Below are 21,161 nucleotides of genomic sequence, written 5' to 3'. Positions count from 1 at the left end.
GAAGGGTGCTTGTGTGCAATCCCACGAATCTTCTTATATATATAAATCGGTTGATCTGTCATTCTGTCATTCTGTCTGTCATCACGTGTGCGTCTGGCGGGCTATGCGCTCGAAAGTTACAGGGTGTACCTACGCGAGCGTTACCTCCAAAGAAAGCTTACGCTTCCGAGACGGTTTTAAGCGTATTTACGTTTCGGCCGGGCTAAAATCGCGCCCGCGGTATCCCAAAAACCTTCAACATTCCGCTCATTAGCATCTCATTATCCGCTCATTAGCGACAGTGTGACCTCGAGGTCGACCAATCGTACGGCGGCTTGCTGCCGCATGCGGCCGGGCCCTCCTACGGTCGAGTGACGGGACGATTGACCAATCCTACGCTTTGGTGACCTGACGGCCGACCAATTGGTGCGTGTGTGGGCGGGCCTTATCGTTCTGAACCGAGGTGAGTCGCCACCATCTTGCTTCCATTCTTTTTCCTGCTTTCTGCGTCTTTCTTTTCAAATATACATTTCCACCAAAATAAAATTGAATTTATTCAATTGTTTTTAAAAAAATCACTCATTTGTAAACCTAACCTGAACATTCTTTTTCCTACCTTTCCCCGTTTTTTTCTTAGGCCTCAAAGCCTGCGCCTTTCTTGCCCAGCCAGGCCCGAGCTAGGTGATTGCGCTTCTGCTAAGCTCCTCACCACCACCCCCACCGCGCCCCCCCCCCCCGCCGTGTCACGTTACCCAGGGCAACGGCGTCAGCCACGAGGGTCAGGGTGCGCGCGCAGCAGGAGCAGGTGAGACGCAGCGTCTCTGTTCCGCGCTCGGCGGGGGGGGGGCGGGGCTCGGCCGCCGGCCGTCTCTCAGAGCCGCAATCGGGCTCGGCCGGGGGGGGGGCGGGGCTCTCGGCCGGGGGGGGCGGGGCTCGGAGAGCGGGGCTCTCGGCCTGGGCCGCCACTCCCCTTCCGCCTCCCCTTCCCCCCCGCCCCCCCTTCCCCTTCCCGCCCCCCCCTTCCCCCCCGCCCCCCCTTCCCCCCCGCCCCCCCTTCTCCCCCCCGCCCCTTCCCCCCTCCCCTTCCCCCCCTCCCTTTTCCCCTCCCTTCCCCCCCGCCCTCCCTTCCCCCCCGCCCTCCCTTCCCCCCCCGCTCTCTTCCCCCCAGTCGCTCTTCTCTCTTCCCCCCCAGTCGCTCTTCTCTCTTCCCCCCAGTCCGCTCTCTCTCTTCCCCCCCAGTCGCGCTCTCTTTCTCTCTTCTCTCCCCCCCCCCCACCCCCCAGTCGCTCTCTCTCTCTCTCTTCCAACAACAACATGCCCTCGAAAAAGCCTCGGCACCGCCGGGCACTCCAGCTAGTTTAAAATAAATTTGTCGCCGTCCTGATGCCAGCCTCAGCTCAGTGGGAACACTCTGACCTCTGTCAGAGGGTCATCGGTTTAAGTCCCTCTGGGGCAGAGTGATCATAATATGATAGAATTCCACATTAATTTTGAGAGTGACTTGCCTAAGTCCGAAACTAGAGTCTTAACTTAAATGAAGTGAATTACCTAGGTATGAGGGGTGAGTTGGCTAAGGTAGATTGGAAAAATAGATTAAAAGGTATGGCGGTAGATAAGCAGTGGCTAGCATTTAAAGAAATGTTTCATAATTCTCAACAAAAATACATTCCCTCCCCCTCGCTCCCTGCCACCCCCGCCGCGCTCTCCCTTCCCCCCCCCCCGACGCGCTCTCCCTCTTCCCCCCCCCCCCCCCAACGCGCTCTCCCACCTCACCCCCCCACCCCCGACGCGCTGTCCCTCCCCGCGGCTCTCTTTCCCCCCCCCCCCCGGCGCGTTCTCCCTCCCCCCCCCCCCCCCCCCCCCCCGGCGCGCTCTCCCTCCCACCCCTGGCGCGCTCTCCCTCTCTTCCGCCCCCCGGCCCCCCCCTCCCGGCGCGCTCTCCCTCCCCCCCCCCCCCCCTCGTGCGCTCTCCCTCCCCCCCCTTCTCTCTTCCTCTTTCCCCTTCTCTCTCTTTCCCCCTTCCTCTTTCTTTTCTCCCTCGCTCTCCCCCCTCCTCGCTCTCCCCCCTCCTCGCTCTCCCCCCTCCTCGCTCTCCCCCCTCCTCGCTCTCCCCCCTCCTCGCTCTCCCCCCTCCTCGCTCTCCCCCCTCCTCGCTCTCCCCCCTCCTCGCTCTCCCCCCTCCTCGCTCTCCCCCCTCCTCGCTCTCCCCCCTCCTCGCTCTCCCCCCTCCTCGCTCTCCCCCCTCCTCGCTCTCCCCCCTCCTCGCTCTCCCCCCTCCTCGCTCTCCCCCCTCCTCGCTCTCCCCCCCTCCTCGCTCTCCCCCCTCCTCGCTCTCCCCCCTCCTCGCTCTCCCCCCTCCTCGCTCTCCCCCCTCCTCGCTCTCCCCCCTCCTCGCTCTCCCCCCTCCTCGCTCTCCCCCCTCCTCGCTCTCCCCCCTCCTCGCTCTCCCCCCTCCTCGCTCTCCCCCCTCCTCGCTCTCCCCCCTCCTCGCTCTCCCCCCTCCTCGCTCTCCCCCCTCCTCGCTCTCCCCCCTCCTCGCTCTCCCCCCTCCTCGCTCTCCCCCCTCCTCGCTCTCCCCCCTCCTCGCTCTCCCCCCTCCTCGCTCTCCCCCCTCCTCGCTCTCCCCCCTCCTCGCTCTCCCCCCTCCTCGCTCTCCCCCCTCCTCGCTGTCTCTCTCCCCCCCTCTCTCTCTCCCCCCCTCTCTCTCTCCCCCCCTCTCTCTCTCTCCCCCCCTCTCTCTCTCTCCCCCCCTCTCTCTCTCCCCCCCTCTCTCTTCCCCCCCCCTCTCTCTCTGTCTGGCCGCTCCATCCAGCTCAAGCAGTTACTGCATCAAGAGAAGAGAAACTAAACCAAACCGCAACAGGCAGTAACTCCAAAATAAATAAAAGGGCCGAGAGCGACGAAAGATGCCTGCAGTGGAAGGAAGTGCTGCGGGCAGGCTGTTGGCTCCACCCTCTGGCCTGGTTTAGCTGTTTCCTGAGCTCTGCCTGCTCTGTAAGAACATTTGAATTTGACAGCAGATCCTTTTATTGTGTTCAGCCAAGTCTTTAACACGTGCAGTGTCTTTAAGCGGTAGTCATTCAGAGAAATGAACACAATTCACCCATTTCCCCTCTGGGTAGGAGCGTCACTTTCATCGAACCTTTCGATCCCGCCTCTCTACAAATGGTGACGGATAACTCCAGATCTTTATAGGCCTCTAGTCAGACACACTGGCCTAGATGATTCATTATATCCTGATCACAGTGACTGTGAACAAGACCCACGCTCCCGCCCCTCCCAGAAATGAGGTCGTTCCTGCAAAACACCAGGTGCCAACCTGCCCAATTGTCCTGCTTCCTAACGCTATCTTGGACCCATTGTATTGACAAAGTTTGATCAAACAGACACGAATCACACACTCTGCACGTCCCACAGAAACTAAACAGCAGGCAGGCCGCTAAACTGTGCCCTGACATCCTGGGAGTGAACAATTTAACCATTTCATTATCTCCAGCTACAGTGCCATTTATAAGTTTAAAAAAAAAACAAAATCCATTATTTGAGATGAAACCAGATCGGTGGCATAGTGGTTAGCACTGTTGCCTCACAGCGCCAGGGACCCGGGTTCAAATCTGGCCTCGGGTGACTGTCTGTGTGGAGTTTGCACATTCTCCCCGTGTTTGCGTGGGTTTCCTCCGGGTGCTCCGGTTTCCTCCCACAGTCCAAAGATGTGCGGGTTAGGTTGATTGGCTATGATAAATTGACCCTTAGTGTTAGGGGGATTAAATACGCGGGGTTACGGGGATAGGGCTTGGGTGGGATGGCTGTCGGTGTAGGGACCGGGTGCTAGGGTTTGGAAGATCAGCCATGATCTCGTTGAATGGCGGAGCAGGCTCGAAGGGCCGAATGGCCTACTCCTGCTCCTATCTTCTATGTTTCTAACCCTCCCTATCTATGTACGCGTAACTTGGGTATCTGACAGCTGTGCATGGCGGAGGTTTGGGATGTTATTTGGGATCTGTGTGTTGGACAAATCGCAGTTAGTGTGTCTCATGTTAACTGTGATGTGTTGCAGGAGCAGTGACGAGCTGGCGTTGGATGCTACAGAAATAAACGACATGTCTTTTCGGAGTAGCATTGAGATGAAGCTGAACTCCAGCCCTCCAGCTGGCCCCCAGCCCCACATTGAGTCTGCTCTGACTGTTATGGACAGTCTGGATGCTGTTCCATTGGTAATTCTTGTTGTGAAATGGTTACTGATGACCTGGGATAAAGTGCATGGCTTCAGTCTGCATGTGAACTGGGACCATTCCTCCTTGTCTGTATTCCCCAGCTATCGTTCCCTGTGTATTTCTCTCCTATTGAATTGACGCAAGACACAGGGACACGGTAATGGCACATGGAGTGAAGGGATTGTGGCCACAGAGATAGAGGATTGGAGGGCAGAAAGTAACTGATGGTGGTAAAAGTAAGGGGGGGAAATTCGGTTGCTTTGTGCCTCCCGTTAGCACGCGAATGGGGCGCAAAGCAACTAGCGCCCGGGCGAGGCGATGTTTGCGCTGCTCATGAAATTGACCAGACAGCGCTAAACACTACCGCCACGATCTCCTGCGCCCGCAGATCGTGACGTCAGTCAAGTGTGCAACGCCCCGGACCAGATATTCAGGGTGGATAAAGGGGAACCAGTGGACGTAGTGTATTTAGACTTCCAAAAGGCATTTGACAAGGTGCCACACAAAAGATTATTGCTCAAGATAAAAAATCACGGGATTGGGGGTAATATTCTGGCGTGGGTGGAGGATTGGCTCTCTAACAGAAAGCAGAGAGTTGGGATAAATGGTTCATTCTCAGACTGGCAACCAGTAACTAGTGGTGTTCCGCAGGGGTCAGTGCTGGGTCCCCAACTCTTTACAATCTATATTAACGATTTGGAGGAGGGGACCGAGTGTAACATATCAAAGTTTGCAGATGATACAAAGATGGGACGGAAAGTAGTGAGTGAGGAGGACGTAAAAAACCTGCAAGGGGACATAGAGAGGCTAAGTAAGTGGGCAGAGATTTGGCAGATGGAATACAATACTGGAAAGTGTGAGGTTATGCACTTTGGCAGGAAAAATCATAGAGCAAGTTATTATCTTAATGGCAAGAAACTGGAAAGTACTGAAGAACAAAGGGATCTGGGGGTCCTGGTCCACGAAACTCAAAAGGTTAGTATGCAGGTGCAGCAAGTGATCAAGAAGGCCAATGGAATGTTGGCTTTTATTGCTAGGGGGATGGAATATAAAAACAGGGAGGTATTGCTGCAGTTGTACAAGGTATTGGTGAGACCGCACCTGGAATACTGCATACAGTTTTGGTGTCCATACTTAAGAAAAGACATACTTGCTCTCGAGTCAGTACAAAGAAGGTTCACTCGGTTAATCCCGGGGATGAGGGGGTGGTCATATGAGGAGAGGTTGAGTAGATTGGGACTCTACTCATTGGAGTTCAGAAGAATGAGAGGCGATCTTATTGAAACATATAAGATTGTGAAGGGGTTGGATCGGGTGGATGCGGTGAGGATGTTCCCAATGATGGGTGAAATTAGAACTAGGGGGCATAATCTTAAATTAAGGGGCTGCTCTTTCAAAACTGAGATGAGGAGAAACTTCTTCACTCAGAGGGTGGTAGGTTTGTGGAATTTGCTGCCCCAGAAAGCTGTGGAAGCTACATCATTAAATAAATTTAAAACAGAAATAGATAGTTTCCTAGAAGTAAAGGGAATTAAGGGTTACGGGGAGCGGGCAGGAAAATGGACATGAGTCTAGGTTCGGAATGGTCATGGCCCTGTGGGTAGTGGAGTGGGCCCAGGGGCCGTGTAGCCTGGTTCTGCTCCTACTTTGTTCTAATTCTGTGTTAGATTTCAGGAGATGGTTTTATTCCTGTTCCTGGCTGGGGTGGAGATCGCCTTTACAGAAGGTAAGTACTGTAGAAAATATAGGGACAGAGTGATCTCCTGGAAGAATTTCAATCGCCTAGATGGGTCGGAGAGGAATTTCCCAGATTTTTTTCTCCCAAATTGGCCATTGGGTCTTTATCTGGTTTTTCGCCTCTCCCGGGAGATCACATGGGTTCGGGTGGATGCACAGTGATAGAAGATTTGAGGTTAGGATCAGATCAGCCATGATCTTATTGAATGGCGGAGCAGGCTCGAGGGGCCGATTGGCCTACTCCTGCTCCTAGTTCTTATGTTCTTATATTGAGCCGCTAGCAACGACAGGTTGAGGAGAGCGTTTTGCAGTCAGGCAGGGACTGGGGGAGCGCTATTTAAAGGCGACCGCTTCCTGCCTTTTTTTGTCGGCGACATTTTTGCACCACGCATTCTGAGAGAGAGAGAGAGAGAGAGACTTCTGGAGAGATTCAACGCTGTGTGAAGGAGTTTTGGGCACTGACCAGCACTTTGCAAGTTCATTTTGATTTGAGCTTCCTGGCATCGATTTAGAAGAGACTGTGGGGGCTGCACTCTGAGCTCTTTCCTTGGACCTCTCCATTGTTCTTTCCAGCAGGTTTGATGTACAGGTCTCTCGAAGGCCGAGATTCAAGGCTGCAATGAGCAGGGTGTGGATGGCGAGCAAGATCGACCCTCCCCTTTAAGAACTGGCCGGCGCCAGTGTGTCTGTGTTCCATTGCTGACTGACATCACATGAGCTTCGCCCGCACTCTGAGGTAGCGCCTAGCTCCTCGGCGTTAGCGCCTTAAGAGAGGTGTGCAGCGTCTGATTTAGCGCTCCAATCACCTCCACGGCCAACAGAAGCCAAGTTTGCAGTCTGAGGCGATAATTAGCGCCGGGCGCTAAACTTTGCGCCCAGCCGATAATTGCACCCCACACGGGGCGACACCGAATTTCTTCCCCTAAGTCTTTGGACTGGAAAGTTGGTGAATGGTGTTCCATAGGATTCTGCCTTGGGGTGTAATCCTTGGGGGACTCTGGAGGTGACAGTGCCAGAGAGGGTAGAGAACGGGATTCCAGTGCCCTGGAGGGGGGGACAGAGTGAGGGGACAGTGTATGATGTCGCCTGTCTAACTTGTTGGGATTATTCCTGCAGTCTGACGCTCTTTTCATCCCTCTTCAGTTCCGTGAACAGCTAATAACAGCAACAGAATGTGAGGCAACGGTCGCAAGCACCCGGGACATAAGCCTGGTCACTGAGCAACCAACACTCCAGTTAACGGGAAACCTGCTGTCTTTGGACCTCATAGATGATGACATTCCGACAGACCTCAGCGACGACTCAGAAACCCAGGATGATGGTACGGGAAGAGTAAGCGCGCAGTCACGGAATGGAGGAAGCTCTGGGGGCTGCGTTCTGAGGTGTTGTCGTACGTGTCTTCACACTGTTCCCTTTGGGGAACTGTATGAAGTGGTGGAAGGATTCCTGGCTGCGATTAACGCTCCTTCCGTGACCGTAACCATCTTCGTACCAGCCATTAGGGTGGTTAGTCCTATGGCGGGAGGGTTTTACGGGCTCCCACAACCCATACGAGGGGGGGGGGGGGCCACCCACACCCACGGACGCAAGTATCCCGCTGGATGTCAACCCAGAATTTAGAGCCGGAGCTCCGACTCCACTTGCCGGGACTGTCTGGAGCAGGGTTCGAAACCCTACGCCTTCTGGCCCAGCGGCGGGGATGCTACCGCTACGCCAAAGGCCCACTCCGTTCTGAGGCTGAAGCCTGAGACTATGACGGGAGATCATGGTGTCCCAGGGAAGCTTCTTGATTTCCCCATATTCCAGGCAAAGCTTGCAGCAATGCGTTTGGGAAGTCCATCGGCAACATTGGCCGTTAAGAGCTGCAATGAAGGTGTCCCAGATCCTCCCAAATAAACTGGAAGAATTTCAAAGTACACAAGTTAACAAGGACACAGTTACCTGGGAGGGAAGTGATTGCCTACAGCGAGAAGCCAAGATTAGATGGTTGTGCGGAAGGTAGATGTAGGTGAGGAGAGCGGTGAAGGTCGCGCTAAAACCACATCCCCTCTCTGATGCTGGAGGTGATGGGTGGGTGACTGGGCACTTCATGTCGAGAGGGGTGGTGAGAAGCTGTTACATCACAGGATGCTATCGCTACAGGCAACCAATAGCCTATAAGCAGTTACTGACTCAAGTTCCATTTCCTGCACCCTTTTAATATCTTTCTTCTTTAAAAGTTTATCTAAATCCCTCTTAAACGTTGTGATTGAACCAACTTGTGCTGCGACCTTCAATGACCTGCGGGCCTGTTGCTCAAGAAGGGTCCAAACATTTAAAAGAGGAATGATAAATATGGGGAAACAAAGCAGTGAGATCAGATTGGGTGGCTCATGTGGAAAGGCCCCAGTGTGGGCTCGATGAGGCAAATGGCCTCTTTCTGTGCTGTACGGTTGTGAGAGGCTGTTTCAAGAAAACAAACTTGATTTCGTGCAGCACCTAACCACATCTGGGAAATGTCCCAACACACAGCAGGTACAATGAATTGGTGTGAAGTGCATGTGATGTGGGGCAGTGATGAGTCTCGGTGCTGTGACTGAGCAGTTAAGCTTCCTGCTGGGGTTGGTTGAAGGCGGAGAGTTGGGGAGGATCCCAGGAGAGCGAGATCGGTCCCAGTTTAAAATTTCACCTGAAGGACGGCTCCTGTAAAAGTGCCTCATCCTTCACCCTCCGCCCAGCGATGATATACTTGGCTTCGGCATCAAGTTAACGGTTACTGAAGGGGCTGCGAGGGGCCCTTCGATCTGCGGCGTGCTGATTTTCTGCTACATTGTTTTCTTGTCTAAAGGAGAGGTTGAACCATTCTGTACAGACCTGGGTGGGAGGTTGTACATTAATTCGGTTTTCCGGATCGCCGTTGATGAGCTCTACGAGATGCTGTTCACTGATTCGCAGTTCCTGCACCACTTCCTAGATAATCGTAGATTCACAGGTACGTTCCTGGGAGATTACAACTCTGTTTGGCTTTTGTTTTGAAGTTATTGCTTACTGTCCAACGGTAAATGTTTACCCGTGTTTTAGACACTGAATATCTGACAATAAAACTAAAGAAGTAATGAGCAGTAATATGTACATTTAAACTGCTGAATAAATAGTGACTCTGTACAGTTACACAGCGAGTGACCCTTACCCTGAATAAACAGTGACTCTGTACAGTTACAGTGAGTGAACCTTACCCTGAATAAACAGTGACTTTGTACAGTTACAGTGAGTGACCCTTACCCTGAATAAACAGTGACTCTGTACAGTTACACAGCGAGTGACCCTTACCCTGAATAAACAGTGACTCTGTACAGTTACAGTGAGTGACCCTTACCCTGAATAAACAGTGACTCTGTACAGTTACACAGTGAGTGACCCTTACCCTGAATAAACAGTGACTCTGTACAGTTACAGTGAGTGACCCTTACCCTGAATAAACAGTGACTCTGTACAGTTACACAGTGAGTGACCCTTACCCTGAATAAACAGTGACTCTGTACAGTTACAGTGAGTGACCTTACCCTGAATAAACAGTGACTCTGTACAGTTACACAGCGAGTGACCCTTACCCTGAATAAACAGTGACTCTGTACAGTTACAGTGAGTGACCCTTACCCTGAATAAACAGTGACTCTGTACAGTTACACAGTGAGTGACCCTTACCCTGAATAAACAGTGACTCTGTACAGTTACACAGTGAGTGACCCTTACCCTGAATAAACAGTGACTCTGTACAGTTACAGTGAGTGACTCTTACCCTGAATAAACAGTGACTCTGTACAGTTACACAGTGAGTGACCCTTACCCTGAATAAACAGTGACTCTGTACAGTTACAGTGAGTGACCCTGACCCTGAATAAACAGTGACTCTGTACAGTTACACAGTGAGTGACCCTTACCCTGAATAAACAGTGACTCTGTACAGTTACAGTGAGTGACCCTTACCCTGAATAAACAGTGACTCTGTACAGTTACAGTGAGTGACCCTTACCCTGAATAAACAGTGACTCTGTACAGTTACACAGTGAGTGACCCTTACCCTGAATAAACAGTGACTCTGTACAGTTACAGTGAGTGACCCTTACCCTGAATAAACAGTGACTCTGTACAGTTACAGTGAGTGACCCTTACCCTGAATAAACAGTGGCTCTGTACAGTTACAGTGAGTGACCCTTACCCTGAATAAACAGTGACTCTGTACAGTTACACAGTGAGTGACCCTTACCCTGAATAAACAGTGACTCTGTACAGTTACACAGTGAGTGACCCTTACCCTGAATAAACAGTGACTCTGTACAGTTACAGTGAGTGACCCTTACCCTGAATAAACAGTGACTCTGTACAGTTACACAGTGAGTGACCCTTACCCTGAATAAACAGTGACTCTGTACAGTTACACAGTGAGTGACCCTTACCCTGAATAAACAGCGACTCTGTACAGTTACAGTGAGTGACCCTTACCCTGAATAAACAGTGACTCTGTACAGTTACACTGTGAGTGACCCTTACCCTGAATAAACAGTGACTCTGTACAGTTACAGTGAGTGACCCTTACCCTGAATAAACAGTGACTCTGTACAGTTACAGTGAGTGACCCTTACCCTGAATAAACAGTGACTCTGTACAGTTACAGTGAGTGACCCTTACCCTGAATAAACAGTGACTCTGTACAGTTACACAGTGAGTGACCCTTACCCTGAATAAACAGTGACTCTGTACAGTTACACAGTGAGTGACCCTTACCCTGAATAAACAGTGACTCTGTACAGTTACACAGTGAGTGACCCTTACCCTGAATAAACAGTGACTCTGTACAGTTACACAGAGAGTGACCCTTACCCTGAATAAACAGTGACTGTACAGTTACAGTGAGTGGCCCTTACCCTGAATAAACAGTGACTCTGTACAGTTACACAGTGAGTGACCCTTACCCTGAATAAACAGTGACTCTGTACAGTTACACAGTGAGTGACCCTTACCCTCAATAAACAGTGACTCTGTACAGTTACACAGTGAGTGACCCTTACCCTGAATAAACAGTGACTCTGTACAGTTACAGTGAGTGACCCTTACCCTGAATAAACAGTGACTCTGTACAGTTACAGTGAGTGACCCTTACCCTGAATAAACAGTGACTCTGTACAGTTAGTGAGTGACCCTTACCCTGAATAAACAGTGACTCTGTACAGTTACACAGTGAGTGACCCTTACCCTGAATAAACAGTGACTCTGTACAGTCACAGTGAGTGACCCTTACCCTGAATAAACAGTGACTCTGTACAGTTACACAGTGAGTGACTCTTACCCTGAATAAACAGTGACTCTGTACAGTTACAGTGAGTGACCCTTACCCTGAATAAACAGTGACTGTACAGTTACACAGTGAGTGACCCTTACCCTGAATAAACAGTGACTCTGTACAGTTACACAGTGAGTGACCCTTACCCTGAATAAACAGTGACTCTGTACAGTTACAGTGAGTGACCCTTACCCTGAATAAACAGTGACTCTGTACAGTTACAGTGAGTGACCCTTACCCTGAATAAACAGTGACTCTGTACAGTTACACAGTGAGTGACCCTTACACTGAATAAACAGTGACTCTGTACAGTTACACAGTGAGTGACCCTTACCCTGAATAAACAGTGACTCTGTACAGTTACAGTGAGTGACCCTTACCCTGAATAAACAGTGACTCTGTACAGTTACACAGTGAGTGACCCTTACCCTGACTAAACAGTGACTCTGTACAGTTACAGTGAGTGACCCTTACCCTGAATAAACAGTGACTCTGTACAGTTACACAGTGAGAGACCCTTACCCTGAATAAACAGTGACTCTGTACAGTTACAGTGAGTGACCCTTACCCTGAATAAACAGTGACTCTGTACAGTTACACAGTGAGTGACCCTTACCCTGAATAAACAGTGACTCTGTACAGTTACAGTGAGTGACCCTTACCCTGAATAAACAGTGACTCTGTACAGTTACACAGTGAGTGACCCTTACCCTGAATAAACAGTGACTCTGTACAGTTACAGTGAGTGACCCTTACCCTGAATAAACAGTGACTCTGTACAGTTACACAGTGAGTGACCCTTACCCTGAATAAACAGTGACTCTGTACAGTTACACAGTGAGTGACCCTTACCCTGAATAAACAGTGACTCTGTACAGTTACAGTGAGTGACCCTTACCCTGAATAAACAGTGACTCTGTACAGTTACACAGTGAGTGACCCTTACCCTGAATAAACAGTGACTCTGTACAGTTACAGTGAGTGACCCTTACCCTGAATAAACAGTGACTCTGTACAGTTACAGTGAGTGACCCTTACCCTGAATAAACAGCGACTCTGTACAGTTACACAGTGAGTGACCCTTACCCTGAATAAACAGTGACTCTGTACAGTTACAGTGAGTGACCCTTACCCTGAATAAACAGTGACTCTGTACAGTTACAGTGAGTGACCCTTACCCTGAATAAACAGTGACTCTGTACAGTTACACAGTGAGTGACCCTTACCCTGAATAAACAGTGACTCTGTACAGTTACACAGTGAGTGACCCTTACCCTGAATAAACAGTGACTCTGTACAGTTACAGAGAGTGACCCTTACCCTGAATAAACAGTGACTCTGTACAGTTACACAGTGAATGACCCTTACCCTGAATAAACAGCGACTGTACAGTTACACAGTGAGTGACTCTTACCCTGAATAAACAGTGACTCTGTACAGTTACACAGTGAGTGACCCTTACCCTGAATAAACAGTGACTCTGTACAGTTACAGTGAGTGACCCTTACCCTGAATAAACAGTGACTCTGTACAGTTACAGTGAGTGACCCTTACCCTGAATAAACAGTGACTCTGTACAGTTACACAGTGAGTGACCCTTACCCTGAATAAACAGTGACTCTGTACAGTTACAGTGAGTGACCCTTACCCTGAATAAACAGTGACTCTGTACAGTTACACAGTGAGTGACCCTTACCCTGAATAAACAGTGACTCTGTACAGTTACACAGTGAGTGACCCTTACCCTGAATAAACAGTGACTCTGTACAGTTACACAGTGTGTGACCCTTACCCTGAATAAACAGTGACTCTGTACAGTTACACAGTGAGTGACCCTTACCCTGAATAAACAGTGACTCTGTACAGTTACACAGTGAGTGACCCTTACCCTGAATAAACAGTGACTCTGTACAGTTACAGTGAGTGACACTTACCCTGAATAAACAGTGACTCTGTACAGTTACAGTGAGTGACCCTTACCCTGAATAAACAGTGACTCTGTACAGTTACAGTGAGTGACCCTTACCCTGAATAAACAGTGACTCTGTACAGTTACAGTGAGTGACCCTTACCCTGAATAAACAGTGACTCTGTACAGTTACACAGTGAGTGACCCTTACCCTGAATAAACAGTGACTTTGTACAGTTACACAGTGAGTGACCCTTACCCTGAATAAACAGTGACTCTGTACAGTTACAGTGAGTGATCCTTACCCTGAATAAACAGTGACTCTGTACAGTTACAGTGAGTGACCCTTACCCTGAATAAACAGTGACTCTGTACAGTTACAGTGAGTGACCCTTACCCTGAATAAACAGTGACTCTGTACAGTTACAGTGAGTGACTCTTACCCTGAATAAACAGTGACTCTGTACAGTTACAGTGAGTGACCCTTACCCTGAATAAACAGTGACTCTGTACAGTTACACAGTGAGTGACCCTTACCCTGAATAAACAGTGACTCTGTACAGTTACACAGTGAGTGACCCTTACCCTGAATAAACAGTGACTCTGTACAGTTACAGTGAGTGACCCTTACCCTGAATAAACAGTGACTCTGTACAGTTACACAGTGAGTGACCCTTACCCTGAATAAACAGTGACTCTGTACAGTTACAGTGAGTGACCCTTACCCTGAATAAACAGTGACTCTGTACAGTTACAGTGAGTGACCCTTACCCTGAATAAACAGTGACTCTGTACAGTTACAGTGAGTGACCCTTACCCTGAATAAACAGTGACTCTGTACAGTTACAGTGAGTGACCCTTACCCTGAATAAACAGTGACTCTGTACAGTTACAGTGAGTGACCCTTACCCTCAATAAACAGTGACTCTGTACAGTTACACAGTGAGTGACCCTTACCCTGAATAAACAGTGACTCTGTACAGTTACACAGTGAGTGACCCTTACCCTGAATAAACAGTGACTCTGTACAGTTACAGTGAGTGACCCTTACCCTGAATAAACAGTGACTCTGTACAGTTACACTGTGAGTGACCCTTACTCTGAATAAACAGTGACTCTGTACAGTTACAGTGAGTGACCCTTACCCTGAATAAACTGACTCTGTACAGTTACAGTGAGTGACCCTTACCCTGAATAAACAGTGACTCTGTACAGTTACAGTGAGTGACCCTTACCCTGAATAAACAGTGACTCTGTACAGTTACAGTGAGTGACCCTTACCCTGAATAAACAGTGACTCTGTACAGTTACAGTGAGTGACCCTTACCCTGAATAAACAGTGACTCTGTACAGTTACACAGTGAGTGACCCTTACCCTGAATAAACAGTGACTCTGTACAGTTACAGTGAGTGACCCTTACCCTGAATAAACAGTGACTCTGTACAGTTACAGTGAGTGACCCTTACCCTGAATAAACAGTGACTCTGTACAGTTACAGTGAGTGACCCTTACTCTGAATAAACAGTGACTCTGTACAGTTACAGTGAGTGACCCTTACCCTGAATAAACAGTGACTCTGTACAGTTACAGTGAGTGACCCTTACCCTGAATAAACAGTGACTCTGTACAGTTACAGTGAGTGACCCTTACCCTGAATAAACAGTGACTCTGTACAGTTACAGTGAGTGACCCTTACCCTGAATAAACAGTGACTCTGTACAGTTACAGTGAGTGACCCTTACCCTGAATAAACAGTGACTCTGTACAGTTACAGTGAGTGACCCTTACCCTCAATAAACAGTGACTCTGTACAGTTACACAGTGAGTGACCCTTACCCTGAATAAACAGTGACTCTGTACAGTTACACAGTGAGTGACCCTTACCCTGAATAAACAGTGACTCTGTACAGTTACAGTGAGTGACCCTTACCCTGAATAAACAGTGACTCTGTACAGTTACACTGTGAGTGACCCTTACTCTGAATAAACAGTGACTCTGTACAGTTACAGTGAGTGACCCTTACCCTGAATAAACAGTGACTCTGTACAGTTACAGTGAGTGACCCTTACCCTGAATAAACAGTGACTCTGTACAGTTACAGTGAGTGACCCTTACCCTGAATAAACAGTGACTCTGTACAGTTACACAGTGAGTGACCCTTACCCTGAATAAACAGTGACTCTGTACAGTTACAGTGAGTGACCCTTACCCTGAATAAACAGTGACTCTGTACAGTTACAGTGAGTGACCCTTACCCTGAATAAACAGTGACTCTGTACAGTTACAGTGAGTGACCCTTACCCTGAATAAACAGTGACTCTGTACAGTTACAGTGAGTGACCCTTACCCTGAATAAACAGTGACTCTGTACAGTTACACAGTGAGTGACCCTTACCCTGAATAAACAGTGACTCTGTGCAGTTACACAGTGAGTGACCCTTACCCTGAATAAACAGTGACTCTGTACAGTTACAGTGAGTGACCCTTACCCTGAATAAACAGTGACTCTGTACAGTTACACAGTGAGTGACCCTTACCCTGAATAAACAGTGACTCTGTACAGTTACACAGCGAGTGACCTTTACCCTGAATAAACAGTGACTCTGTACAGTTACAGTGAGTGACCCTTACCCTGAATAAACAGTGACTCTGTACAGTTACACAGTGAGTGACCCTTACCCTGAATAAACAGTGACTCTGTACAGTTACAGTGAGTGACCCTTACCCTGAATAAACAGTGACTCTGTACAGTTACAGTGAGTGACCCTTACCCTGAATAAACAGTGACTCTGTACAGTTACACAGTGAGTGACCCTTACCCTGAATAAACAGTGACTCTGTACAGTTACAGTGAGTGACCCTTACCCTGAATAAACAGTGACTCTGTACAGTTACACAGTGAGTGACCCTTACCCTGAATAAACAGTGACTCTGTACAGTTAGTGAGTGACCCTTACCCTGAATAAACAGTGACTCTGTACAGTTAGTGAGTGACCCTTACCCTGAATAAACAGTGACTCTGTACAGTTACAGTGAGTGACCCTTACCCTGAATAAACAGTGACTCTGTACAGTTACAGTGAGTGACCCTTACTCTGAATAAACAGTGACTCTGTACAGTTACAGTGAGTGACCCTTACCCTGAATAAACAGTGACTCTGTACAGTTACAGTGAGTGACCCTTACCCTGAATAAACAGTGACTCTGTACAGTTACAGTGAGTGACCCTTACCCTGAATAAACAGTGACTCTGTACAGTTACAGTGAGTGACCCTTACCCTGAATAAACAGTGACTCTGTACAGTTACAGTGAGTGACCCTTACCCTGAATAAACAGTGACTCTGTACAGTTACAGTGAGTGACCCTTACCCTCAATAAACAGTGACTCTGTACAGTTACACAGTGAGTGACCCTTACCCTGAATAAACAGTGACTCTGTACAGTTACACAGTGAGTGACCCTTACCCTGAATAAACAGTGACTCTGTACAGTTACAGTGAGTGACCCTTACCCTGAATAAACAGTGACTCTGTACAGTTACACTGTGAGTGACCCTTACCCTGAATAAACAGTGACTCTGTACAGTTACAGTGAGTGACCCTTACCCTGAATAAACAGTGACTCTGTACAGTTACAGTGAGTGACCCTTACCCTGAATAAACAGTGACTCTGTACAGTTACAGTGAGTGACCCTTACCCTCAATAAACAGTGACTCTGTACAGTTACACAGTGAGTGACCCTTACCCTGAATAAACAGTGACTCTGTACAGTTACACAGTGAGTGACCCTTACCCTGAATAAACAGTGACTCTGTACAGTTACAGTGAGTGACCCTTACCCTGAATAAACAGTGACTCTGTACAGTTACAGTGAGTGACCCTTACCCTGAATAAACAGTGACTCTGTACAGTTACAGTGAGTGACCCTTACCCTGAATAAACAGTGACTCTGTACAGTTACAGTGAGTGACCCTTACCCTGAATAAACAGTGACTCTGTACAGTTACAGTGAGTGACCCTTACCCTGAATAAACAGTGACTCTGTACAGTTACAGTGAGTGACCCTTACCCTGAATAAACAGTGACTCTGTACAGTTACAGTGAGTGACCCTTACCCTCAATAAACAGTGACTCTGTACAGTTACACAGTGAGTGACCCTTACCCTGAATAAACAGTGACTCTGTACAGTTACACAGTGAGTGACCCTTACCCTGAATAAACAGTGACTCTGTACAGTTACAGTGAGTGACCCTTACCCTGAATAAACAGTGACTCTGTACAGTTACACTGTGAGTGACCCTTACTCTGAATAAACAGTGACTCTGTACAGTTACAGTGAGTGACCCTTACCCTGAATAAACAGTGACTCTGTACAGTTACAGTGAGTGACCCTTACCCTGAATAAACAGTGACTCTGTACAGTTACAGTGAGTGACCCTTACCCTGAATAAACAGTGACTCTGTACAGTTACACAGTGAGTGACCCTTACCCTGAATAAACAGTGACTCTGTACAGTTACAGTGAGTGACCCTTACCCTGAATAAACAGTGACTCTGTACAGTTACAGTGAGTGACCCTTACCCTGAATAAACAGTGACTCTGTACAGTTACAGTGAGTGACCCTTACCCTGAATAAACAGTGACTCTGTACAGTTACAGTGAGTGACCCTTACCCTGAATAAACAGTGACTCTGTACAGTTACACAGTGAGTGACCCTTACCCTGAATAAACAGTGACTCTGTGCAGTTACACAGTGAGTGACCCTTACCCTGAATAAACAGTGACTCTGTACAGTTACACAGTGAGTGACCCTTACCCTGAATAAACAGTGACTCTGTACAGTTACACAGTGAGTGACCCTTACCCTGAATAAACAGTGACTCTGTACAGTTACACAGCGAGTGACCTTTACCCTGAATAAACAGTGACTCTGTACAGTTACAGTGAGTGACCCTTACCCTGAATAAACAGTGACTCTGTACAGTTACACAGTGAGTGACCCTTACCCTGAATAAACAGTGACTCTGTACAGTTACAGTGAGTGACCCTTACCCTGAATAAACAGTGACTCTGTACAGTTACAGTGAGTGACCCTTACCCTGAATAAACAGTGACTCTGTACAGTTACACAGTGAGTGACCCTTACCCTGAATAAACAGTGACTCTGTACAGTTACAGTGAGTGACCCTTACCCTGAATAAACAGTGACTCTGTACAGTTACACAGTGAGTGACCCTTACCCTGAATAAACAGTGACTCTGTACAGTTAGTGAGTGACCCTTACCCTGAATAAACAGTGACTCTGTACAGTTAGTGAGTGACCCTTACCCTGAATAAACAGTGACTCTGTACAGTTACAGTGAGTGACCCTTACCCTGAATAAACAGTGACTCTGTACAGTTAGTGAGTGACCCTTACCCTGAATAAACAGTGACTCTGTACAGTTACAGTGAGTGACCGTTACCCTGAATAAACAGTGACTCTGTACAGTTACACAGCGAGTGACCCTTACCCTGAATAAACAGTGACTCTGTACAGTTACAGTGAGTGACCCTTACCCTGAATATACAGTGACTCTGTACAGTTACAGTGAGTGACCCTTACTCTGAAAAAACAGTGACTCTGTACAGTTACAGTGAGTGACCCTTACCCTGAATAAACAGTGACTCTGTACAGTTACAGTGAGTGACCCTTACCCTGAATAAACAGTGACTCTGTACAGTTACACAGCGAGTGACCCTTACCCTGAATAAACAGTGACTCTGTACAGTTACAGTGAGTGACCCTTACCCTGAATAAACAGTGATTCTGTACAGTTACACAGTGAGTGACCCTTACCCTGAATAAACAGTGACCCTGTACAGTTACAGTGAGTGACCCTTACTCTGAATAAACAGTGACACTGTACAGTTACAGTGAGTGACCCTATCCCTGAATAAACAGTGACTCTGTACAGTTACAGTGAGTGACCCTTACTCTGAATAAACAGTGACACTGTACACTTAGTGAGTGACCCTTACTCTGAATAAACAGTGACACTGTACACTTAGTGAGTGACCCTTACCCTGAATAAACAGTGACTCTGTACAGTTACACAGTGAGTGACCCTTACCCTGAATAAACAGTGACTCTGTACAGTTACAGTGAGTGACCCTTACCCTGAATAAACAGTGACTCTGTACAGTTACAGTGAGTGACCCTTACCCTGAATAAACAGTGACTCTGTACAGTTACACAGTGAGTGACCCTCACCCTGAATAAACAGTGACTCTGTACAGTTAGTGAGTGACCCTTACCCTGAATAAACAGTGACCCTGTACAGTTACAGTGAGTGACCCTTACCCTGAATAAACAGTGACTCTGTACAGTTACACAGTGAGTGACCCTTACCCTGAATAAACAGTGACTCTGTACAGTTAGTGAGTGACCCTTACCCTGAATAAACAGTGACTCTGTACAGTTACAGTGAGTGACCCTCACCCTGAATAAACAGTGACTCTGTACAGTTACAGTGAGTGACCCTTACCCTGAATAAACAGTGACTCTGTACAGTTACAGTGAGTGACCCTTCCCCTGAATAAACAGTGACTCTGTGCAGTTACAGTGAGTGACCCTTACCCTGAATAAACAGTGACTCTGTACAGTTACACAGTGAGTGACCCTTACCCTGAATAAACAGTGACTCTGTACAGTTACAGTGAGTGACCCTTACCCTGAATAAACAGTGACTCTGTACAGTTACAGTGAGTGACCCTTACCCTGAATAAACAGTGACTCTGTACAGTTACAGTGAGTGACCCTTACCCTGAATAAACAGTGACTCTGTACAGTTAGTGAGTGACCCTTACCCTGAATAAACAGTGACTCTGCACAGTTACAGTGAGTGACCCTTACCCTGAATAAACAGTGACTCTGTACAGTTACACAGTGAGTGACTCTTACCCTGAATAAACAGTGACTCTGTACAGTTACAGTGAGTGACCCTTACCCTGAATAAACAGTGACTCTGTACAGTTACACAGTGAGTGACCCTTACCCTGAATAAACAGTGACTCTGTACAGTTACACAGTGAGTGACCCTTACCCTGAATAAACAGTGACTCTGTACAGTTACACAGTGAGTGACCCTTACCCTGAATAAACAGTGACTCTGTACAGTTACACGGTGAGTGACCCTTACCCTGAATAAACAGTGACTCTGTACAGTTACAGTGAGTGACCCTTACCCTGAATAAACAGTGACACTCTACAGTTACAGTGAGTGACCCTTACCCTGAATAAACAGTGACTCTGTACAGTTACAGTGAGTGAACCTTACCCTGAATAAACAGTGACTCTGTACAGTTACCGTGAGTGACTCTTACCCTGAATAAACAGTGACTCTGTACAGTTAGTGAGTGACACTTACCCTGAATAAACAGTGACTCTGTACAGTTACAGTGAGTGGCCCTTACCCTGAATAAACAGTGACTCTGTACAGTTACAGTGAGTGACCCTTACCCTGAATAAACTGCACAGTGAGTGATCCTTACCCTGAATAAACAGTGACTGTACAGATACAGTGAGTGGCCCTTACCCTGAATAAACTGCACAGTGAGTGATCCTTACCCTGAATAAACAGTGACTCTGTGCAGTTAGTGAGTGACCCTTACCCTGAATAAACAGGGACTCTGTACAGTTACACAGTGAGTGACCCTTACCCTGAATAAACAGTGACTCTGTACAGTTACACAGTGAGTGATCCTTACCCTGAATAAACAGTGACTCTGTACAGTTACACAGTGAGTGACCCTTACCCTGAATAAACAGTGACTCTGTACAGTTACACAGTGAGTGATCCTTACCCTGAATAAACAGTGACTCTGTACAGTTACAGTGAGTGACCCTTACCCTGAATAAACAGTGACTCTGTACAGTTACAGTGAGTGACCCTTACCCTGAATAAACAGTGACTCTGTACAGTTACACAGTGAGTGATCCTTACCCTGAATAAACAG

At 48.0% G+C, this 21,161-nt stretch overlaps 1 protein-coding gene across 1 annotated transcript in view; it reads left to right on the top strand.

Moving 5' to 3' along the window:
- LOC147110192 (protein Aster-B-like) overlaps positions 1 to 9,124 on the top strand; it is a 50,145-nt gene extending 41,021 nt beyond the window's left edge. The window contains exons 9-11 of the mRNA XM_086004119.1: positions 4,037 to 4,193; positions 7,074 to 7,251; positions 8,758 to 9,124. Coding sequence (XP_085860245.1) covers positions 4,037 to 4,193; positions 7,074 to 7,251; positions 8,758 to 8,945 — 523 coding nt within the window. The 3' untranslated portion in view covers positions 8,946 to 9,124. The remainder of the gene's footprint in view (positions 1 to 4,036; positions 4,194 to 7,073; positions 7,252 to 8,757) is intronic.
- Positions 9,125 to 21,161: the final 12,037 nt, after the last annotated feature.

Source organism: Somniosus microcephalus, chromosome 12, assembly GCF_052327205.1.
Source record: "Somniosus microcephalus isolate GS21.2 chromosome 12, FLI_Smic_1.0, whole genome shotgun sequence".
Taxonomy (NCBI): domain Eukaryota; kingdom Metazoa; phylum Chordata; class Chondrichthyes; order Squaliformes; family Somniosidae; genus Somniosus; species Somniosus microcephalus.
The sequence above is the reverse complement of the archived record's forward strand: the minus strand, read 5'-3'. Positions and strand labels throughout refer to the sequence as shown.